This window comes from Haliotis asinina, chromosome 5, assembly GCF_037392515.1.
Source record: "Haliotis asinina isolate JCU_RB_2024 chromosome 5, JCU_Hal_asi_v2, whole genome shotgun sequence".
Taxonomy (NCBI): Eukaryota; Metazoa; Mollusca; class Gastropoda; order Lepetellida; family Haliotidae; genus Haliotis; species Haliotis asinina.
The window spans coordinates 70,762,985-70,789,327 of NC_090284.1; the positions used below are offsets into that span (position 1 = coordinate 70,762,985).

The 26,343-nt window shown below is 41.2% G+C and overlaps 1 protein-coding gene across 1 annotated transcript; it reads right to left on the reverse strand.

Annotated features, from left to right (window-relative positions):
- Positions 1-24,190: 24,190 nt before the first annotated feature.
- Positions 24,191-25,961, reverse strand: LOC137285185 (suppressor of cytokine signaling 2-like). The gene has a single exon (XM_067817426.1). It carries the CDS (start codon positions 25,788-25,790, stop codon positions 25,020-25,022), a length of 771 nt encoding a protein of 256 aa, XP_067673527.1. The 5' UTR covers positions 25,791-25,961; the 3' UTR covers positions 24,191-25,019.
- Between the last annotated feature and the right edge of the window lie 382 nt (positions 25,962-26,343).

Genomic DNA, 26,343 nt, shown 5'->3' on the forward strand with positions numbered 1-26,343 from the left:
GCTACCAGTCATTTAAGGCTGTTTTTAAGGTCAAAACCGGTTGTGTCAACCAGTCCTCAGCTGCAATCAGTTCTTGTGCTAGTTACATAACTTACCAAACGTGTTTTATGAATGGACAAGACAGAAAAAATATCACATCTAAGGCCACATGAAATATTCTTTGTCACACATTTTGGTCCTTGTTTTAGAATCCAGAGATGTGTTCAATGATACATTAACTGTTCCTCAGAGAAGGTGACTTGAATCTCTCAGGGAAAAGTAGATAAATTCGAGGAATGAACTTGACATGAGTAGGAGTCTTTTGGCTCCAACGGTTCTGTCCTTGATCATAAGATGCCATGCTCACTGCAAAGTTACTTGTAAAGACTGGTGAATAATGCTTTCCACTTCACCACTAAAACTACATTCTAAACAACAGCCAATGCAGAGGGAACATGTATTTCCTTACTTCGAAAATGGCAAAAAATATCATCTGCTAGCAATGATATCTGTCTTTTATATAGATATATTGTCCTGGTAGAATTGGACTTTTTATCAGTTTATGTCTTGATATTCCCATGCAGTTGATGAGGCAGATTAGTATAATATTGCCTTCTCATGGTCTGAACCTTCTGGCAGACTATCCCCGGAAGTTTCAGAGCATGAGAGGGCAATATTATGCTAATCTGCCTCGAGGGATAATCTGATAGTATATATACTAGCAGACTATCCCCGAAGGTTCAGACCATGAGAAGGCAATATTATACTAATCTGCCTCATCAACTGCATGGGAATATCAAGACAGAAACTGATAAAAAGTCTAATTCTACCAGGACAATGCACCTGTCTATATGTACACACTGTCACTACATCCACTTCAGTGAATGGGATCTAAGTACTCAAGAGACAAAAATCAGCAAGTCTACCAGGACAATGCACCTGTCTATATGTACACACTGTCACTACATCCACTTCAGTGAATGGGATCTAAGTACTCAAGAGACAAAAATCAGCAAGTCTACCAGGACAATGCACCTGTCTATATGTACACACTGTCACTACATCCACTTCAGTGAATGGGATCTAAGTACTCAAGAGACAAAAATCAGCAAGTCTACCAGGACAATGCACCTGTCTATATGTACACACTGTCACTACATCCACTTCAGTGAATGGGATCTAAGTACTCAAGAGACAAAAATCAGCAAGTCTACCAGGACAATGCACCTGTCTATATGTACACACTGTCACTACATCCACTTCAGTGAATGGGATCTAAGTACTCAAGAGACAAAAATCAGCAAGTCTACCAGGACAATGCACCTGTCTATATGTACACACTGTCACTACATCCACTTCAGTGAATGGGATCTAAGTACTCAAGAGACAAAAATCAGCAAGTCTACCAGGACAATGCACCTGTCTATATGTACACACTGTCACTACATCCACTTCAGTGAATGGGATCTAAGTACTCAAGAGACAAAAATCAGCAAGTCTACCAGGACAATGCACCTGTCTATATGTACACACTGTCACTACATCCACTTCAGTGAATGGGATCTAAGTACTCAAGAGACAAAAATCAGCAAGTCTACCAGGACAATGCACCTGTCTATATGTACACACTGTCACTACATCCACTTCAGTGAATGGGATCTAAGTACTCAAGAGACAAAAATCAGCAAGTCTACCAGGACAATGCACCTGTCTATATGTACACACTGTCACTACATCCACTTCAGTGAATGGGATCTAAGTACTCAAGAGACAAAAATCAGCAAGTCTACCAGGACAATGCACCTGTCTATATGTACACACTGTCACTACATCCACTTCAGTGAATGGGATCTAAGTACTCAAGAGACAAAAATCAGCAAGTCTACCAGGACAATGCACCTGTGCATATGTATACCCAGAATAAAAAGTTAAGGGCCAGCCAATTTCAAAACTGTCATGTGATGGATGCAGTGGGAATGTAATGCTAAAATATTTGGGAAGACTAATCCATATTTAGAGAAGGTTGATCTAGTAATTGATTTAGGGATATCATAGTCACTTGTATGTAGAATTAATGGAAATGTTGCTAAAGATATGATAGTACTAACTATTCCCATCCTGCTTGTGCAACACTATTAAACTTGAGTATCTGAAAAGTACTAAACCTATTATGATAACTGTTATTTTTCTGAAAGATTTCCTATCAGACAACATTTAGTGGCTAAAAATGCCAGGTGGCGCTTAACCTTTTATTCCCGTATATACGTCACTAGATCTACGTCCACTTCAGTGCATGGGACCTAAATACCAAGCCGTTAGGCTGAAGCAATCCATATCGGGAAACATGGCTCAACAAATGCAGGTCAATAGCAATGTAAGTTACAGGTGAGCATAGCAACAACCTAGATTTGCAGGGTTCACAGACCACTGAGATTGTTTTGTAAGAGAAGTGTGTCTCATGTTAAATGATAATGACTGCTCTTGGTAAGATGGGTGAGTTGACAGATCGGGTCCAGTTACGATTAACATCTGTGGTTTGTTAGACCAGCTGAATGCCGAGGTAGAGAGAACCAGAATGTTCACTGGGAATGACTGAAACTAAGTGCAGGGACGCGATATCACTGTTGTGTAACCAAGGTAATTCTGTCCCAGTTTATAACGCAAACATTGACATGTGCTTTTCCTTATAAGGTTGTGCTGAGATCGTGATTTATGGAAGGTACTCAGTATTTTTATTTCAAGTTATAGGTCAGCACCTCGAGGAGGATGTTCAGGACGTGGTGATACCTGAAATATACTACCCTCAGTTCACTAGGGATCAGCATTTGATGAGAGTTAAGTTCATACGACAAATAGAGATAGACATAACCGGTACACATTTTTCTGCAGAAGTTATCTACGCAGATATACAGGTTATCTCCACAATGGGAAGTGTGCACGAGTTGCAGTCGTCCCCTATTTGACTCAGTTGTTTGGGCTGGGACAACAAACAATGGACCATCAGGTTTGATGACGGTTCATATATATTGATACAAGTAAGGCTTATGTGACGCTGGGTGGATGTCTGCGCCTGCAGGTGCACCGGGAGAGTCCATTCAGCGGCGGTCCTGCTGTACAAGCACACATCTCGGGCATAAGGCCCTGCTCGAATCATCGAGCCCATCTTCGGCTTCAGCCACTGGGCTACCCCTGCCGCGTCTATCTACATATTATAACGAAACAGCTCAACTGAAGTTATGTCTCCTCAACCATATACGTTCACCTGGCATGGTTCTAACGGTTAATAATAGCACAAGTATTCCAAGTTTCATTCTTTCTAGGAATATGCATAGATATGTCAACGCGTTCATGTGGTTCGTCGATTGGGGAACTAGCTCTTAATTAGGATGAAGTATACGTTTGCGAAGATGAAGGCATAGTTGATTTCAAACTTCCTTAGTTGGCTACACAAGGCATGGCAAACAAGTATACGTGAATGAGGTGAGCGGAGTCCCAGCGCAACCCCCTACACAGACAATCGGGATACCGGACTCTTCTTATACAATATAGCTGTATGCATGAATGTACAATTTTAACAACAATAGACAGACAAAGCCTCAACAATGGACAGACAGCGAAACAATAGCACTTCCTTGTACAGTTGATGTCATGACAGACACAGCCAAGTAGAATGACCAATAAAATCCATAAATGTCATACAGGAATTAATGGAAGTGACAAAGAGGAACAGGGTGGCTGACATTACAAAGTACACTGCAGTGGTGGTATAGAGAGTACAAATGCAGATTAAGTAATAGGAAATACATTTCGTATGGTTTGGCATACATAGTATTTTTTATATTTTTTAAGAAATATTTGAACGATGGCTGTCCTGAATTAGACAGTCGATATAACAGGTGTCCTGGACATTGTGGTAACAGCGGCAACACTGTGCCACGTCAGCAGCCCCCCGGGCTATCGTCACACCATCCAGTCTGCCATGTGTCACATCCGAATGACACTCTAGATCCTGTAACGCAGAAAGGTTATTTCTATAATACAAAACAATCTTTCCTCAAAGCAGCGTATCTTTACGATTAGGACTGCATTTTATGCATGCACATGTATTTATGACTCGCTCGTAAACAGAGATACAAGCTAGGTGATATCGTACCCTGTGCTGTCAGGAGCAGAAACACGTAAGCTCTGGTGTTCACTTTACCCAGGTTTTCCTACGCACTACGGTGTTCAAACCTTCTGTAAGTGATCAGACAGTAGACTTGTAAGTGATCAGACAGTAGCCCTTCTGTAAGTGATCAGACAGTAGCCCTTCTGTAAGTAATCAGACAGTAGACCTTCTGTAAGTGACCAGAGGGTAGACCTTCTGTAAGTGATCAGACAGTAGCCCTTCTGTAAGTAATCAGAAAGTAGACCTTCTGTACGTGATCAGACAGTAGACCTTCTGTAAGTGACCAGACAGTAGACCTTCTGTAAGTAATCAGACAGTAGACCTTCTGTAAGTGACCAGAGGGTAGACGTTCTGTAAGAGATCAGACAGTAGGCCTGTTGTACGTGACCACCAGGCAGTAAGTACACTATGGCGCCGTTGTAGAAAACAACGTTAGCGCTACGCCAGTTGTGAGTGTATGTTAAGTATGAGTTATGATCACCTTAGCGTCAAGGTCGCTTTGAACAACGGCTCCCTGGGGCTCCTTTCACGAAGCAAACTTTACTAAGGTTAACCTTAACTCACTCTTGAACACTGCACTGTGATGTACGAGCTGTTGTAACTGAACAGACAATAGACCCGGTGCACGTGATCAGACAGTAGGCCGGGTGTAAGTGATACAGACAATGGACCCGGTGTAAGAGATCATACCGTGGACTTGGTGTAAGCGAACAGACAATAGACCCGGTGTAAGTGAACATACAGTAGGCTTGGTGTAGGTGAACAGACAATAGACCCCGTGCAAGTGAACATACAGTAGGCCGAGTGTAAGTGAACAGACAATAGGCCCGGTGTAAGAGATCATACAGTGGACATGGTGTAAGTGAACAGACAATAGACCCGGTGCACGTGATCAGACAGTAGGCCGGGTGTAAGTGATACAGACAATGGACCCGGTGTAAGAGATCATACCGTGGACTTGGTGTAAGCGAACAGACAATAGACCCGGTGTAAGTGAACATACAGTAGGCTTGGTGTAGGTGAACAGACAATAGACCCCGTGTAAGTGAACATACAGTAGGCCGAGTGTAAGTGAACAGACAATAGACCCGGTGTAAGAGATCATACAGTGGCCTTGGTGTAAGTGAACAGAAAATAGACCCGGTGTAAGTGATCATACAGTAGGCCGAGTGTAAGTGAACAGAAAATAGACCCGGTGTAAGTGATCATACAGTAGGCCGGGTGTAAGTGAACAGAAAATAGACCCGGTGTAAGTGATCATACAGTAGGCCGAGTGTAAGTGAACAGAAAACAGACCCGGTGTAAGTGATCATACAGAAGGCCGAGTGTAAGTGAACAGACAATAGACCCCGTGTAAGTGAACATACAGTAGGCCGAGTGTAAGTGAACAGACAATAGACCCGGTGTAAGAGATCATACAGTAGGCCGAGTGTAAGTGAACAGAAAATAGACCCGGTGTAAGTGATCATACAGTAGGCCGGGTGTAAGTGAACAGAAAATAGACCCGGTGTAAGTGATCATACAGTAGGCCGAGTGTAAGTGAACAGAAAACAGACCCGGTGTAAGTGATCATACAGAAGGCCGAGTGTAAGTGAACAGACAATAGACCCGGTGTAGGTGAACATACAGTAGGCCGAGTGTAAGTGAACAGACAATAGGCCCGGTGTAAGAGATCATACAGTGGACTTGGTGTAAGTGAACAGAAAATAGACCCGGTGTAAGTGATCATACAGTGGACTCGGTGTAAGTGAACAGACAATAGGCCGAGTGTAAGTGAACAGACAATAGACCCGGTGTAAGAGATCATACAGTGGCCTTGGTGTAAGTGAACAGAAAATAGACCCGGTGTAAGTGATCATACAGTGGACATGGTGTACGTGAACAGACAATAGGCCCGGCGTAACTGATCATACAGAAGGCCGAGTGTAAGTGAACAGACAATAGACCCGGTGTAAGAGATCATACAGTGGCCTTGGTGTAGGACCTGTTATAACAGACCGGGCATTTGTCATTGCTTGAAACACCTCTTACAATTATTTAACGACGAGTCGAGTTCAGGTATGCACCGGTATCCAAGAATATTAATTATGTTGGAATTCTAAGTAGAGGCACTACAGACGATACTCGGTATGTATCATGCCAAACAGTTTTAAAGTCCTTTCAAAGGTGACAACTAATATATTACCGTTTTCAGCCAATAGGGAAGAGTATAACAGGAGTTCTACAACTGCACCGATTGTAAGGTATGTATATGACCATATATTGTCCCATTTCTCTTGGTAACCAACGGGTCGTTCATTGAAAAAGCCACAGGCTGCAGCTGTTCCAAGAACTACAACTAACAACTAGTGGATTGAGGCCATGCAACCCGTATGAGGATTTACAAGCGACCTGCTTGCCATCACACAGCCTCCAGTTACATTTTTCCTTAATTTCTCTTCATCCTCTCTTTCCTCCTTGGCTTCATCATTTCCATTTGACCCACTACTGTTTAAATGGTATTTTATAATTTATTTTAATTTCAGTGTGGGTGAGTGGGTCACAGAGTCACATGTCTGATAACTACCAGCCACACTAAATGAAGAAATGAAGACAAAATGCAGCCTGAACCTTCTGGAAACCTTCTATGTTGAGTAACTACATACGTTGGAGTGTGTGTTGCCGCCGTCAACGTCGTGTGACCAACTTCCTAGAAATAGATGCCCGGATTCTTAGAAGACTTGCCTTTTACCCAGTATGACATACTGGTGACGGTAACGGCTGTGAAATTAGTCTGTAATCCCTGGATAAACGGAAGTACAATAAATAGAGGAGTAATACCATACCAGGCTGCGAATTAGAAAAGGCACGTAAATCGAGCTCATTTCTTGAAACAGCGATATTTCATTTGTGCATATTTCTTCAGCCCCGGCCACTGTTAGATTTTATTGGAAATGCCTGCAACGAACCTCGTCGATTACAAACAAACATCACTGGTGCCCATGAATTCAGAGTAATGGTAGTTCATTTATCTGATAAAACAGATTCTATTGGGCGTAGAAGGCAAAAATATAGGGGACGATCGACTGAAAAACGTTCGGTTTTCACGAAACGGGTAGCCATGCTTTGCCCACCAAACAGCCAGAGTTCACTGTCTTGTGCCACATAATGGTACTCCTATGCAACGGCCAGTGAACACACGTTGGCTAGAAAATGTTCGATTTGATGAGCAGTTACTGATTTGATCAGTGTTCAGATAAAAATGTTCAGTACTTGTGCACGAAAGAAAATCTAGACAAGCGTTTAATTATATGACAGTTTTCCAAAACAGTGAATTGCGTGCAACATGAGCTTTAGTCAAGTAAGAAAGAGGTGCAAGGTCATTATCTATTTTAGAGACGTCGTTTTGCTGCCCAATTCAAATGCACGCATTGTTCTCTACAGCGCCACCATTGTGCTCTGGTAAAGAAATTCGCCATGTCTTCATTACGTGAATGCTTGACTGTCCATTTCCATATGTTGAAGTTGCAGTGGGACATGCCACTGAGCTACTAATAGAGACGTTATGTCGAGGCGCCTTGTTTTCACTTTCTACACATCTATTTAAGGACGCAGAATATGCAGGCAGCTGGAAACGATTATACCCTTAATGTACATAGATACTCAACGCCGTTATCTGAGCCTAGATGTGCTGACAGAGACTAACGTTTGTTATATAGACTGTCAGTATTCTGCATCATATATCAGGGGGGTTACGTGGTATTTAGTAACGATGTTGCACAGACAATAGAAAAAGTGACAGAATACCAAGACAGAAAATAATTCAGTAAATCAAATTTTATAACTGATCCTGAATTCAAGAAAAGCTTTTGAAGATCTGTCATGCCAGTCTTTTAAGAACTACCCATGTCATTACCTGTATAATTTGTGGACTGATGCTGTCAAATATTGACTTTCACCATTTGTCCTACTGTGTTACTATTTCTATTGTGTTATCTGATTGTAGAAGTCGGATCTGTTGGCAGTATGCAAACAAGTGGTCGATTTTGATCGGCATGGACTGCATCGCACCTTTAGGGGATCCACAGTCCCTTGTCAGGCTGTGACACGACTATGCATGTACATGCGGGCGTCTCCTATCCTTATGTGTGTGGCCTCGTTCACCGTGCGTATGTTGGGCCTGATGGCTAACAGCTACGTGAACAGAGCTGGTATGATAACTTGTGTTTCTCCTAAGTATCTCACCCGAGTGTCATATCATATGAACTATAAAAGCTCGAGCTGCATGTCGAGGAGTTCAAACCTTTTTCATGAGTGTTTATATTTAACAGAAGAAGACACGTGAGATTCTTATCGCTCACACTTAAGCTTGTAAGCTTCTTAATTTGCAAGAAGGAAAGAAAATGTAAAACAGTGTGATGTCATTCCAGTGTGACGTCATGTATACGTTGACGTCATGATCGTCTTCAAACCAATGTGATCAATAATAACTAGGAAATATCTCTTGAACTCCCCAAAACGATTTTATGTAGAAGCTCAAAATATATTCCTGAAATTTGAATTAAGCAGGTACGAGTAGGTGTCCACTTCAGGACACATGGAAGACCGACACATGCATGATCATATATAAATAATGCATCGTAATAAAACGTAATATCAAACCTAAAGACAAAAAAGATCGAATGATCTAGTATGATCAGTTAACACTTCTCAGAATACATATAGACGTTTCCCTGAAACACGTAACGGCTGTTACTCCCTGGTCTACCTGCACGACGTGGGGAAACACCTATTACTATAAATAGCAGAATGGGCTCACTTCGCTCTTGACAGTCCGCATCTAATGACATTCCTCATAAAACGGTATTGAGGCAGGATATAGATGCAACTTTCGTTTATATCACTACTTGAGAGGTAAAATGAAAGTTGCACACTCTCATCATGCATTATTGTGATACAAATTATCTCATATGGATGGACACGCTTTTCATTGTTGAGGATGTTTGAGTAACTTGATTATCACACCTTATCGGGATTATCAGATGTTGTATCTGATGTCTTAACAATGAATTACAAAATTGAAGCTGTAGTTTGTAAGGGTTTTTTTTCTGGGAGCAGTGTTTCAATATATGTTAACATTGTAAATTCCACACCACATATTTTAAAGTATTTTAAACTGTTTTATTACTAGTTTTACTGGAATATCATCAAGACCGAAGATAATTACTTTATTTATCATGGTTAATTTGTAGATTATTTATGGTAACAATATCGTGATACATTGTCTAAACACATTTGCAATTTAAGGGGTGATTCTGATAATAACAAGGGATCATCAGCAAATAATACATGACGTAGCTGAGTGTGAGTGAGTGAGTTTGGTTTTACGCCGCTTTTAGCAATATTCCAACGATATCACAGCAGGGGACACCAGAAAATGGGCCTCACACATTGTACCATGTGTAGCTGAATATTATTCAGTTTTAGTCCTAGCATTTCTGGTTGTCCTAGTCGAATACCAGTGTTTGAAGCAAACGGCATAGACAACTCTTGTAATGTTTTAGCTGGTTTTGTTACGAGAGTGTGTTTTCTATTATTTGTATTATTATTGATTAAGTGATAGTTATTATTGGGTCACAATGTTTAGAGTTTTTAGTGATAGTTATTATGGATCACATTTCGAATCACGGTAATAGTATTTTAGCGGCACGCCTTTTAAAGTAGCGCTTTAGAGTTGCCTCCCCATAGGCACGTTTCTGCATGTGAGTATGTGTTTCGACTGTTAAGATTGCGAAGCTTCGATACTTCGCTGTATGCTCAAGAATCAGTGACTGTGTTTATATATAAGGCGGGAGTAGTGCACTTTACCGGGCGCGCTTTTTCCGATTTTTTTCGCTGTGCTGGCGGGGCTCGAACGCTCTCAGCAGGGGTCGTGGGATTCTAATTAGACTGATTAGCGGACACGCTACCTCGGGACCACCGGTGCGATCACAGTTTGTTAGTGCTCGTTTAACGGGTCATTACCCCACTAGCTCTGCGCATGCGCAGTGAATGAAAACAAGTTATTATGGTTTGTTTTCATTTACTGCGCATGCGCAGAGCTAGGCCCCGCCTACCCATTCATCAAAGCGAGAAGCCACACCTAGGCATTGTTTTCAAGATGTTGTGCAGCCAATCCAGCGAAGCTATGATATATGATGACGTTTATCGTTTGACTTTCGATTCGTGGATGGATATAATCGCATCTAAGGTTTGCCAACCCTAACCTTTACTCACTAACCCTAAGGATCTAGAAGGGGGGGTCCCTAACCCTAAAGATCTAGAAGGGGGGTCCCTAACCCTAAGGACCTAGAAGGGGGGATCCCTAACCCTAAGGATCTAGAAGGGGGGTGTCCCTAACCCTAAGGATCTAGAAGCGGGGGACCCTAACCCTAAGGATCTAGAAGCGGGGGACCCTAACCCTAAGGATCTAGAAGCGGGGGTCCCTAACCCTAAGGATCTAGAAGGGGGGTCCCTAACCCTAAGGATCTAGAAGGGGGGTCCCTAACCCTAAGGATACATCAGCGCGGTAAAGTGAGACAGTTCAGTAGCTATAGCTATAGCGCGCTCATTAGCGAACGCTCAGCAGTCCCGGGTCGCGCGCCCGGTAAACTGCACTCTAGCCTATAAGGCTTGTTGTGTCATCATTCTGCCTACCTACACCTGTCTGTCTCTTCGTCAAGCCTCACCTACATTCAAGACGGCCTGCTGTGAAAGATTTAGTAGGACTATTTCTCTGAAAGCCAAGACTTTTGTGAGTTGATATTATATTTGTCACCCATTACTTGACTCTGCATTGGACTAGAAACCTCTATTGTGACTCATTGTATCTTGCTCTTTGGTCAATGCATAATATTGCATATTTAAGACTTAAGTGTAAGTGTTGTATGTGTTGGTTCTGGGGTGGGGGGGGTGGGGGGGGGGGGGGAGGAATTATCAACAGTATTTAACATTTGAGTACTGGGAGCATATGGATTATAACATGTTACGATTAATTCCATCCATATTTAGTTAGTTGAGCAACAGATTTCTGTCAACTGTGTCGAAGGTTTTTATTTAGATCAATACAAGTATAGATATTCTTCCGCTTGTGTTTATAGTTATTATGTAGAGTTTTTAGAACAAAGATATTATTTGAAGTTCTAAAGCCCTTGTGAAATCCAGACTGGCATGGAGCTATGAGGCTGTTTTCTTCTAGATGTTTGATGAGTCTGTTATTTAGGATTCTGCATATGTTAAAGGGCAAATAAACTCACATTTTTGTTCTCTTTTAACTTTTACACATGAAAGACTTGTGGCTAGTCTTAAGCGGAACACCAAAGTCATTCTTTATGTACGCGTGGTTAATCAATACCAAGCGATTTAAAGTTGCCAAAAAGTCGTCTGCTTCGCTCTCGCCCGCCAACAAAACCACACAGGATACGTAACTCTGTCGCTAGAGACTGCAGTGAAGGTATATGGAGAAGGATTTTCAGTTGTATATAGTATGAGTAACAAATTCGTCAATCTGCTGATTACTCGACGTCAGCAAAGACATGCCGAATCGTTAGGTTGCCGTCAAATGCGGTAGCGGGTGGTGGTGTCACCATGCTCAGATTCCCACTGGACCCCTCAGTTCGTGCTAAATATGTTGTTTGTAAGTGCGTAGCGAGCGTTGTGGAAGCCTGTATGCATTAAATCTGATGGTTCGACAGCTACCTCACGTCCAAGATAGAAGATGCTATTTAGATTTGTTTTCACTGAGACCCGTGAAGGTCCCGGGGTAGAATAGGCCTTCAGCAACCCATGCTTGCCATAAAAGGCGACTGTGCTTGTTGTAAGAGGCGACTAATGGGATCGGGTGGTCAGGCTCGCTGACTTGGTTGACACATGTCATCGGTTCCCAGTTGCGCAGATGGATGCTTATGTTGTTGATGACTGGATTGTCTGATCCAGACTCGATTATTTACAGACCGCCACCATGTGGCAATATTGCGCAGTGCGGAGTAAAACTAAACAAAACTAAACTCACTCACGTTGTTAAATATCAAAACTACAGTGGCCCAAACAAAAAAAAAATATAAATAAATGAAAAAAAATAATAAATAAGAATAAAAAAAAGAAAGGCATAACCAAGATATCAGTTTACCTTGACGTGTTTTATATAATCGCATTACACAATAAAAAGAATGTAGAACAACCAAATTTTACATAGGGTAAGGCACGTGTTTCATCCACGTCAGTACCTGGTGTGGCCACCACGAGCATCGATCACTTCTCTGCACCGTCTGGGCATGAACTGAATGGGTCGTCGAATCTGTCGTTGTGGAATCCTTCTCCACTCACCCTGCATTGCATGGGGCAGATGTTGCAGCGTCTGTGGTTGAGGCTGTCGGCGTCGCACATGTCTGTCTAGCAGATCCCACAAGTGTTCAGCAGGGTTGAGATCAGGTGATTTGGATGGTCATGGCAGCACATTCACATTGTCGTTGGCAAAATAGTCCATGATAGCGCGTACAGTATGCGCCCTGGCGTTGTCTTACTGGAAAACCTCCCATCTGGCGTCAGTGGCGGAAATAAGGTGACGTTGGAGGATTTCATCACGGTTGTGTACAGCAGTTAAATATCCCTATACGTGCACCAGATCTGCCCTACCATTCAAGGATTTGTCTGCCTGTATCATGACACTTCCATCACTGTATCTATCAACTTCACGAATACAGTGTCGAGTGTAACGTTCATTTCTCAATCGGTAGACACGCATCCTACCGTCATGCTGATACAGCAAGAACCGCGACTCGTCACTAAACCAGACCCTCCTCCAGTGCACCAGAGTGCATGCATGGTTGAACGTTTCTGCACCATTGCAAACGTGCACGAGGATGATGATGCCTCACACCAGGTGCTGTATATGGTCGCACTGGCCGTATCCCATGCTGTCGTAGGCGATTTCTGATGGTTTGCGCTGATATTCTACGAAGTCCAGGAACATTTCTGGCTGTGTATGTTGCACTGGTTGCCCGGCTGCGCAGGTGCAACACCGATGAAGCGGTGCTGTGACCTTTGGCCTACTAGTTCTCGGTCGATCTCTTGTAGAGTCACAGACCTGAGATGGTGCCCTGCCTCACGTTGAAGTGCCAGGCTACCGATGACTGACTTCCTCCAGCTTCCTGACGCCCAAAGACTCTCTTTCTACACTCTTCATTCAGTCTTGGCATCTTGAGGGTCGCAAATACGAAACAGCTTAGAGTGATTACCAACGGGACTGTCAGTCTTTCATAACCATCGGTATGAAGCTTTATTACCCGTATATTTGCACGTGCAGCATGCTTACAGCTTTTTGTACATGAGATTTCTCAAAGTATAATTAATTCAAGGTGTTGTATTTTGGCGACTGTTCCCCATGGGTTGTGTTCGTGTGCAATGAATTAATGTACGGGCTGTATTCAGACTTAGCAATGACATTTATATTGATTTCAAGCATTTTTATTAAAACATTTACTTTGAAAAACAGCTATGCGTTTCGTTTTTCCCAGTATACTTACTAGTTGTAGTAAATGATTGATAACTTCCTTGGAAGTGATCGAGGTTTTTGTCGAAGTGCCAAAAAGTGTAAATAGTATTATAGTGACACCCACCTCGCTTCCAAAAGTGAAATCGTTATAAGTAATGGCAGGCAAAACTCTATTAATCAAATACATATATTTCTACCTGTAGAAAGTAGTTCACATTTTGTAACTCGGTGAAAACAGTCCTAAATAGCATCTGTTCACACTGGCGGATGTTCGCGACATTTTTTAAAATCATGGCGTCACTGTCTAAACTCAGTTTGAGAATCAAAAAGATTATGCTTTGTTTTCAAACCGTTTTTCCTACTCGTAGTTCAATACATTTTTAATCATAACCAAAAGGTTTTTGCACCGCTTTTAACTGAACGATAAATAACGATTATGACAACAAGCGACAAGAAGTTGTATCTCGGAAAATTAGCAAAGCAGGTGACAAAACTAAATGGCAGTAGATTGTTGAAAACATAAAGCTTTCATTTTTAAAAAACATTTGTCACGATTGCAGCTTTCGACAAACCTATAAACAAGATAATCTACCCCCGGAAATATACATGAATACCATAGCAACACACATAGGTAATGTTTCACATTACGTCACGGAGGCGAGCCCCTCGGATTTCAGACTGTCGATTTCGAGTAATTAAAAGGTCGAAGTGAGTAGATTTAATGACGGAGTTTCATTTACAACCATGTCAGTATTAATGATTTATGTATTTGTACCTCTTGGGGTATACGGGATCTTTAAACATAACCGACACATCCAACAAATTCCTTAAGAACACCTACACTGTTTGTGCCATCATAAACTTAATGTATCATGTATCTCATGCAGATCATGTATATCACGTAGAACATGTATGCCTTGTATATCACACAGACCCCATGTATCATGTATCTCATGCAGATCCTGTATATCACGTAGAACATGTATGCCTTGTATATCACATAGACCCCATGTATCATGTATCTCATGCAGATCCTGTATATCACGTAGAACATGTATGCCTTGTATATCACATAGACTCGATGTATCACGTATATCATTCATATCCCGTATATCACGTAGAACATGTATGCCTTGTATATCACATAGACCCCATGTATCATGTATCTCATGCAGATCATGTATATCACGTAGAACATGTATGCCTTGTATATCACATAGACCCCATGTATCATGTATCTCATGCAGATCATGTATATCACGTAGAACATGTATGCCTTGTATATCACATAGACCCCATGTATCATGTATCTCATGCAGATCATGTATATCACGTAGAACATGTATGCCTTGTATATCACATAGACCCCATGTATCATGTATCTCATGCAGATCATGTATATCACGTAGAACATGTATGCCTTGTATATCACATAGACCCCATGTACCATGTATCTCATGCAGATCATGTATATCACGTAGAACATGTATGCCTTGTATATCACATAGACCCCATGTATCATGTATCTCATGCAGATCCTGTATATCACGTAGAACATTTATGCCTTGTATATCACATAGACCCCATGTATCATGTATCTCATGCAGATCATGTATATCACGTAGAACATGTATGCCTTGTATATCACATAGACTCGATGTATCACGTATATCATTCAGATCCCGTATATCACGTAGAACATGTATATCACCTAGACACGATGTATCATTTATATCATACAGATCCTATATATCACGTAGAATATGTATACCACATACACCTTATGTATCGTGTATACCAAACGGGTTCTGTATATCATGTAGCGTATATATACTTTGTCTGTCACATAGACCCTATCATGTATGTCAGGCAAAACCATTATATCCTGTAGATATAATTTGCATCTGAATATCATGTACTCTAATCCAGAATGGATTGTTGCCAGGATGTCGTAATACAAGTGACAGCCCACTTATTATAAAAGCGGTGTAAAGAAAACAAACTATAGTCGATATGTACCGCCTACATTGACTCCACCCATGACGTAATTAACTACCCAGTCCGGGTTAGCAAAGCAGGCTTCACAACTCAATATGTCTGATGTCTGTAGCTACACATATTCGAACTTTCCATGATCAATAATATTGCACTGACTGACAGTTTAAGAGAAACAGGATGCCACACACAAAGGAAGCATTGCATCATCTACATCGATTCTTTGTGGAAGTACAGCTGCATGCACTAGTGGCTCGAGCTTTCTCAAATATGACGTCAGACAATGTTGACGCTGAGAATCTAGATCCATATGTCTACAGTGACATCCCCAAATTGTGCTTTGTGTACTACTGCCAGTTTGTTCGGCACGCCATGGGCGGATTTCATAAACATCAACCACAGAATCGCTGCTACGAAGAGGAATCCGGCTACCAGTTCTCTCTCTCTCTCTCTCTCTCTCGTTGCTTCGATTATTTACTCGTTGCTTCGAGTATTTTCTCCTTATTTCATTCATTTTTTCATTGCTTTGATTATTTACTCGTTGCTTCGAGTATTTTCTCGTTCCTTCAACTTTCTTTAAAAAAAACTTGAAGTAACAAGAAAATACTCGAAATCTCACATTTTGAGTAAGAATCTTGAATCAAGGAGAAAAAGGTGAAATTTCAATGAGAGAAAAAAAGCAACGACAACATAATTGAAACAATGAGAAAGTAGTCAAAATAAAGAGTAAATGCTCGAAATTTCAAGTAGATCTACAGAACTGAAACGTGAAGTAAAGAGAAAATATTTAAAGCAGCTGAAAATAGTTTGAAGCAACGTGAACTTTCGCTGAGCAAAATATAAACTGTAACCATTATGACGTCATATGTCTGACGGTATTACACTTGTGTAATACTGCCGTAAAATATTATATTGCATTTTCTTCAACAGGCGAGTAATACACTTCGTACATCATGGTCACCGGCCACTTTGATTGTTTTGTGTCAAGTGATAAGCACACTAATTCGAGTTCATTGCATTCGGTCTACCAGGACATTTCTGTGTTGATAACATGTGTAATGTACTGATAAATTCAAATGTATTTGTCTTTTGTCCGGGTATTTATGATGCCGCTAGTATGAAATGATACGTCATTGGTAGGAGTATGTATATGTATAGGTAGCGAAACGTACTTTTTAACGAATGCATACAACGAAACAAACTACGCAATAAATTCAGAAATCACCAGGCAAATAAATGACACGTGGTAAAGGTCGGTCACATTGCACTTATTTCTGAGAAGCACCTGTGTGGCTCGACAAGGTTAATCTGATTTATCGCTCAGTCTTCACAACTCACTATGAAAAAAAAATCCCGTCCGTGATATGTACATGGGGACCGTTTCTTGTAAAGCACAGAACCGCTTAAGCTTGTTTTTTCTAGTGGACTTTGTTGTACGTGTACAATGTACTCTCTACAGCACTGGTTTAATAACAGAGTCGGTTTTGTCGGAAGATAACGGTTTCACGTAAAGATAGTCAAACACCCGGATTCATTTACTGTTCACAGAACATGTCATGATCGGAGTCGCCTGATCATATGGTTCCCCCATAAACAATCCAACACACGGATTAGCTTTCATACCACGTAGAAGACTAGTGGAGTGGAGTAAGAACGAGTGAGTTTAGTTTTACGCCGCACTCAGCAATATTCCAGCCATATGGCCGCGGTCCGTAAATAATTGAGTCTGGACCAGACAATCCAGTGATCAACAGCACGAACATCGATCTGCGACATGTGTCAACCAAGTCAGCGAGCCTGATCAGGCGATCCCGTTAGTCGCCTCTTACGACAAGCATAGTCGTCTTTTATGGCAAGAATGGGTTGCTGAAGGTCTATTCTTCCCCGGACCTGATTGTAAGAGATGAGTGGAGTGACATTTAATCTCTAAACGGCCATTCCAGTTGCTTGGTGGTGTTGTATTTAATGCCCACGCAATCTGTAATTATAGTGCTATGATAGATTTTTATTGCGCATATATATATATATATATATATATATATATATATATATATACATACATACATACATACATACATACATACATACATACATACATACATACATACATACATACATACATACATACATACATACATATATATATATATATATATATACAGAGAAAGGCTGCACAGTAAGAATATGGCCGCTCTTCACAGATCAACTTATGACTATTGTGCCGCAGTAACGCACGCATTTCAACAGGGGAACTAGCCCAGAATTATATGTTGTAGTCACGTAACTCCTTTAGAGTCATCTCTTTGTTTGAGTAACTCTCTCTATCTGCTTATAGACCCGTGAAGGTCCCGGGGTAGAATAGGCCTTCAGCAACCCATGCTTGCCATAAAAGGTGACTATGCTTGTAAGAGGCGACTAATGGGATCGGGTGGTCAGACTAGCTGACTTGGTTGACACATGTCATCGGTTCCCAGATGCGCAAATCGATGCTCATGTTGTTGATCACTGGATTGTCTGGTCCAGACTCGATTATTTACAGACCGTCGCCATATAGCTGGAATATTGCTAAGTGCGACGTAAAACTAAACTCACTCACTCACTATCTGCTTATAAGGTTCCACGAACTCTTCGCTCTTCCAGTAAAGAAACTGTTAAAGATCCCTGAGTATAATTTCAATTTCAAGTCAGCAGGACAGCGCACTTTCAAATGCAGTACTCCCTCAGTTTGGAATGCTCTATCAAATGAACTCCGCAATTCGCCTTCTCTAAGTTCATTCAAGACTGGTTTAGAAACATTCTTACTTAAACACGCCTTCCCTTAATGTGTACTTTTCCATCCATTTTTGTGAACTAATGCGCAAAGAGTCCTTTTGTAGATTAGCTCTATATAAATACTATCCACCATTATAATTTATTACTTCTCGTGATGTATCACGTCAGACGTCATTTTCTGGGAAAAGTCGGCAGACAGCAATGTAGACAATGTAGCATAACATCACTGTAGAAAATCAAAGAGTTGAGAAATATGAACATTATATTGAAAAGACTGTGTCGTCACACCTTTCTAGCCTGTGGTACATGTACCATACCGGTCGCATGAAACTCTGTATAGGAAAGTGTGGCGTTGATGGGTGATGTTACGGGCACTTAACTCTAAATTACTTTTCAAAGGGAGATAACAACACTTTTCGGAAGGGCGAATACGTTAAGTTCAACTACTTTAGTCGGCCATACAATAGACAGATTACATTCGATTAGTGATTGCACCTTTACTATGATATAGTAAGTCCGACAGGTGACGTCCGAAAACCACACTGCGTGGCAGTATAGAACATATATATAGTTATAGACAACAATGACCAGACACAGAAACAACAGCATTGACTTAGGCTACTTGTGATGGCAGACAGGACCTGCCTGATTCTCGGGGTGTGGGTTCTAATCCCGGATGGGTCTCAACCCATTAAAAGTACTAGACTATAGCTGTACATTACTGAGAGAGTGCGATCCCAACCATAGCAAGTGTTGACCAATGAAATATATGTCATAAGAAAGATAGTTCTAAGATGCTTCGGTGAAAGATCAATGGCGCCGACAATACTTTATCATACGATAATATGCACTTTTGCATTACATCACAATGTGTTGACGTCACTGCGCCATTCCAGACTGCCCCCTCGTAATCGGACTTTTTGCATTATGTCACGATGGATGTCAGTTGCCATCGCCTCGTACAGCCTCCCACAGTAAACTACTTCGTCGCATCCCGTTTCTCGGTTTGCAGTTGCATCACACAGCTAACATCACTGGTGGAAACATTACGTTTGTTTTCTGCCATAGCTTAATCGAAATTAGGCTTAGAAATTATTAAATACGGCATCTTAGAAAAGAAATGTAGTTCGCTCTGCCACCATGCATAGTGAATTATTTGCACAATGAGAAGCAGACTAAATTACTATAACGAGACGAAACTCAACGCTACACAAAAGTGATGGTAGTCGAAAAGCTACAATCTTTAAACTACTGTGTCAGACCAAAGTATTTCAAACGCGACATGAAAGCCCAACTGATAGGAATGTGTCGGGTTTGTAATCACTGGTTCTCTCAGTGAAGAGAGGAGGAGCCTTCTAACAACGTTCTCTGGCTATGCATGCTGTGTGTATACAATAATTATGCATCACTGTGATTCAGCGTCATGAGACGTCCCAAGTTAGTTGATGATGTTTACTTCATTGGAAAACTCCACATGGTCATGCTGACAGCCAGTATAACAGCCAAACTGCTTTCATTTCATATCCTAAGGGCACCGTGAAGATTTACATATACCACTGCACTAACTTAATGTACATATATATGTAAACTCTCTCATGAAACCCATCGTACGATATACGCATTTTCTAAACAAACGCATGTGTGTTTTGTTGCATGTCGTGTTCAATGTCATTACATGATATTTCTGATCTCAAAACACAATGTGACAATGTCTCTGTCATGCCTTTGTGAAATTCCGTTTCTCTAAATAAATAAATAAATAAATAAATAAATAAATAAATAAATAAATAAATAAATAAATAAATAAATAAGGAAAAATAATTAAAATAAAAAAGGAACATAAATAGTGCTATTGTTTCTTAAGTACATGGCTAAATATTACATGCTCGATCATATATAACGCTGTCAACAAAATATATAATGTTGATCATCGGAAATGCATTTTTAATGCTGCATACCATGCATATATAGAACATGTTTCGGTTCAGCAAGACAGTATTAGCAAAAGATTTGCTAGACAATGCTCCATTAATTTTCATAATATATAATTAGGTTTGAAAAATGTCAGTGAATCCTCTTGCCTTCGCCACCCCCTAAAACACATTGATAAGATGATAAGTATCACTGAAATCTGAGAAATACTTTCTTCAACCCACGTTGTATTCCAGTGATGATCAACCGCCACACAAAACGTGACAGGATATATCTCGGTCACACGATGCCTGTCACACGATATCACACGAAACCTGTATATTACGGATATAACATGGTTCTTTCCTAGAGCGATCGCTCAAACCAGCGTGATACACGGTGTCATGTGAATACTATGAATTCGGACAGATAACGGAACACATTGAGCGCACGGATGGACGTTGGTTCGTGTGAGACTGCTAATAACTAACACATTTCGCGGGGACTCCCAATATCATCGTAAAGTCAGGTTGTTATGACAAATTGCCGCTTGTCTAGCTGTCTTAATATAAACAGACGTTGCCTTTACGGAAAAAGATATATAGGTTAAATCATCGATAACAATGTACCCTGAACGTCAAAACATTTGACCCATTGTTTTCATTATTTGCTTCAGTTTTGGTCATATCAACGTAATGTTGAAAATAATTGAAGATGGTGTCAGTTTATCATGACATGAAAGCAGGAACCATTTTGTTCTAGAACTTCTCGATAATTAATCTAACAACGTATTTTAAGGGTCGGAGTGGGGGAGTTGGTTTAACGCCGCTTTTAGCAATAGTCCAGCAATATCACGACGAGGAAGACCAAAAATGGGCTTCACACATAATGCCATATGAGGATGGAACCTGGGTCTTTAGCGTGACAAGCGAACACCTTAACCACTAGGCTACCGCACTCTAAGACTAAGGTACGTTATTAATTCACCCGGGAGAAATAATCTCCCAGCTGATTTGCGAATACGCAGAGAACTACAAGCTATTGCGGATAATCTCTTCTCAGATGATGGATAATGCTAATCCCGGCAATATGGCGAAGTCCGAAACAAAGTCTTGTCTGCACAGTACCATATTGTGAATGGTAGTCACATACGCACGAATGCAAAGGGTATCATGACGACCCAGGCAGCTTTCCTTTTTTGCACAGAGCCTTTTCTTAGAAGTAAAGCATTGAAACTGAAGGTAGCATAAACACAGTCTTTAGGGCGTTCTAAGAAAAGTCTCTGACCTCTAACCGCAGGGGTGATACTATACCACGTGATGTATTATTAGAGCTGTGTAGAGTGGCGAGGTTATCTTAACGGCTCAAATAAGGTAATTATCTCTGTCTTGTAACTTTTATCACTTCATATCAAACGATGATGTTCTAACATGTGTTGATACATGTAGTTTTTGGCAACGCTGTCACATTGTATCGTCATTCATTGGTGAATACCGACAAGTGCTGGTTGGTGTTTTCTTTCCTGTTGCATCCTTAAAGTCCCCACACAATCATTTCAGATCGATATTTTTCAGTAACATTGACGTTTCACTCCAACGCACTGGACGCCCCACCCCTCCGGTTGTGTTCACCGTCACACGGTGATTCCCTCACTTCCTTGTACATAGACAAGTCAGTGAAGCGGTCTGATTGGCCAGAACCAGTCCACTCAGCACGAAGCCAGACTTACACTGCTTGTCGTACTAATCTTGACTTCTTGTATACAAGATATGTATGTATGTGTGTATGTGTGTGTGTATGTCTGTCTGTCTGTCTGTATGTTTGTATGTATGTATGTCTGTCTGTATGTATGTATGTCTGTCTGTCTGTCTCTCTGTATGTTTGTATGTCTGTCTGTATGTATGTATGTATGTATGTTTGTATGTATGTCTGTCTGTATGTATGTATGTATGTTTGTATGTATGTATGTATGTATGTATGTATGTATGTATGTATGTATGTATGTATAGGAACTGATAATACATTCATTCACATATCACAATTAAAATGCTGTGTGTGTGTATGTGTGTGTGTTTCCCTGTTAATATATTCATTATTCACTTACTAAACGAAACGAGTATGAGAGAAATCCTCTCAATCGTGGCAAATTCATTAGTTTTGTTTTTCGCAAAAGAACTGTTACTTTAAACAATATGTATGAAATTCTGAAATACACTTTTTCTGCCATACACGTGTTTTGTGATTCGGATATTCACATCTGACGATAACCCACGTGTTGCTGTTCGCCATATCCTCCATCTCTTACTGTCCCTCTTTAAGGATGCTGTCCTATGCCGGATACGATGGGTTCGTACGTATGTACTCAAAACGTCTGTGTAATTCCATATAATATGCCTGCACCTTTTTCCGGACCGTGGTTAGGAAGAATACCTAACCTTGAGGGAAAGGCTTAAAGGGTTTCATGTCCGGTTATACAAGAAATAGCTTATCGAGAAACCGTTTAGTGAGTGAGCAGTCGTTTACGCCACCTTTAGCAATTTTACATCAATATTACGGCGGATGACACATTGTACCCATAAGGAGGATGGAAATCGGGCTATCAGCCTGACGGGCGAACGCTTTAATCACTGGGCTAACTCCCCCGCCCCTAGAAACCGTTTAGTAACAGGCTCCACCACGACACCTGATAATACACAACAGTATTGCATGTTTGTCGTTGTATGTCGCACTCAGCAATATTTCAGCTCTATGTCAATACCCGAGTCTGGAGCAGACAATCCAGTGACTGGTATTATGACCATCGATTTACGTAATTAGGACACGGTGACATGCATAAACCAAATCAACAAGTGTGATCACCCTCCCTTTTTGGCAAGCGTGGGTTGCTGCTGAATGCCATATATAACCCGGACCTTCACGGGTTTAATCATGATACATTCAATAGCATGTCTATTCGCAAATTCAGTCAATAATTGTAATTAATAATACGTTGCATGTAAACATCAAAAAGAAAGAAAAATGATAAATTAATGATTAATTTTTCTTTGTAGTTATCATCCCAGTTTAACTGAAAGGTAAACTAGTTGCAGGTGCTACATCAGGCCCTTGGCAAACATTATTCCCCGTTTATTCATACACATTATGTATTCACAGCTACAAACATCGTATAAAGGTAAACATTGTGCACAGGCGTGTCTTTGGTAAACCCCAACCTAATCAAAATAATATGTCTTCAGTTTAAGGCCCATCTTGCTGGCTGTGTGGCTTTGCCCCGGACTATGTATGGACGATAGTAAAGAGTATATCTGTGACAAATCTCGAATTCAGGTGACACGTCTTCAGACTGGACACCCCGTGTCTGTTGTGAGAAGACGAGGATAACAACAGCCCCACCATGTGTCTATCCTGAACAGGTGGTGTTCACACCTCCAGTTCAACAGCGACATTAGGATGATTCGGCTGTATATAATTAGTTGTGACGCACATGCAACATTCGCCGCAATACACCCAGGACCATACCTTATAAGGCAGGCCATACCCGGCCTTGGATCGATCGACGTAACGTGGGCATTTAAAGGGACTGTCATATGGATGCCTCCTCATATGAAAGTGACGTTGAGATAACCATCAACGATTGACACAGGTAAACCTAAGTTCACCCTGTGCCATACCTTATCTACATTTATTGGTACTTTTGAATACTCTGCTCGGTACATGAAACTAGATTATATGTTAGTACGTTAATGTATAGTTTTCAGTACTTTGTACGGTCATCACTATTTCAGTTATCTCGCTGGTGGAAGGGCGAACACAAATCCACGCCGAACCATAATTGAAATAATAAGATAATGAAGTGAAATGTCTGTTGTTTTTAATTTCAAGTGATTCACATCTCCATACATACATAAACATCAAAACATCCCCAAAACACTCATCCACCTAGCAGCGACCACAACATGCATGGACAATCTCACGTCTAACCACATCGACTATTTGTGACAACGACCGCAAAGAGCATTTTCATTCTCGCGTCTCGTTACACTGACAGTTACACATGAAGTAAATATGTACAATGTGGTTCAATAACAATCTATATACAATATAAATTAAAATAAAATGGCAAGTTTACAGTGGGAGTGCTTTAAAGTGACTTTAAGGGGCACTAGTGCACTGTCATGATCGATTGTCTGATTATTTTGATTGCATGAGTCTCGGCCATGAGGTTGACGTACCCCAGTGTTCGTGTGTTGATGGAAGATGAGGACAGACGCATGTATATTACCTCGTCATGGACCACGTATCCACATCAGTGACAAACATATGGTGTCTTTTAGATGGGAATCTGAACACCTGTTTGTAGACACTGTTATCATATAGCATCTCCACTTTACAGAAATATACCCCATCTCGTTATAGTGCGTTAATACGTCCGTACACTGTACTCAAGTGGTTTTCTGCACACTGTAACCTCCTGGTTGTCTGTGCACTGTACCCACTGCTTATCTTTACACATAATCCACGTGTGACGTAATTACGTGTTTTCTGGGAAGTTCCTGGAGCTGACAGTTTTCGAAGAATCCACATTCCACCTCAAGTTGCCCCCAAAGTCTCGCACCTTATCATAACGAGACTTAACAACAACCGCATTATCACAATAACTAGAGGTCTGAAGCCCTTACGTCTTCATATAGTGTAAGGGTAATCCTCCAGGAAGGTTTTCATACTTTTGGGCAAAGGAAGTCGTCGAGTCGATCTTTCTGGGAAATGTAGATCTGTCAGCGACGAGTTCACTTTTAGTCTGCAGAGATGCTGCAGAGAAGGGACCTGGTTCAGTCTTGGTTGTGTCAGGTACACCGGCATGTCTCTGCTTCCTGATTTCTCCAACCAGCGACAGTCCTTGAACACTTTACTCTTACTCAAAGCTATATGGAAATTGACAAGTCCCACCACACTCTCACATTTTGGTAATTTGTTCTTTAAATGGTCTTCGCAGTCCAACTGAAATAAACCACGAGAATATCGAATTCTCACACTAGTCGGTCCTCTCTCCGTTTTCACACTCAGAGCAAATAAATATTTTGGATCGGAGCTGTTCCTGATAATAAACGTACCTCTCGGTTGATGCTTGAGAACAGCCTTCGCCTCAGCACTGGAACAATCACCGTAATACCAGCAGCTGTCTTTTGCATCGCACAAACTCTTTAAGACGATGTCGAAGTCTGTTTCAGACGTCACTTTCTGATAAACATAATCCTTATTTTCTTTTGATACATCAGTTGCTCTGTGCTGTGGCTCTCGCGTTGGACTCGCCAGAGTTCTGTGTGAAGATTTCTGTATGTCATGGAAGTGTACATCAACACAGCTGCCCCGCTCGGTTAAGTCCGCGGGGCGCAGGTCGCTGTCGTGTGAGTTACACATTGCCTTGTGAACTGGGTCGCAACTTGAAGGGGGCATTCCGATACACAATGTACTGCTTCACTACCCCTCTTGAGCGATTTAATGAGAGATGAGAACTCAGTCAGTGTCAAACTCATACTGACCGTTTCCATCGCTGTGAACGCTCTATCAACAACACCGCTCAGCAGTGAAACAACCTATACTAGACATTTCGAGGAAATCCTTCAACAGTTATTGGGAAATCCCAATTTCGCAGAAAGGCCGCTACTGCGCATGTGCGATCACCGCAATATGGCTAGTGGGATTTCATGCTGAATCTCCGACACATTTCGATAGTTTCCCGAAAGCAAAAGGAAAAGATGTGGTCGCTCAGTCTAAAAATAATGGACTTCGACTTCGGTGAAATAATTTCGACCTGCCAAGGATTAATAATTCTGCAGATCCGTTGTTGTGCCTTTCACTTGTGAGGAACGTGCTATGAGCTAAAAATAGTCGCGGTACTGCCTCACCTCAACGTAAGGGTCAGTAGCCTCACTATAGATCTGCATACAAAGTTATTAGACTAACAGCTAGTCTCTGAAATGAACATATTTTACTGAAAAAACGTTCA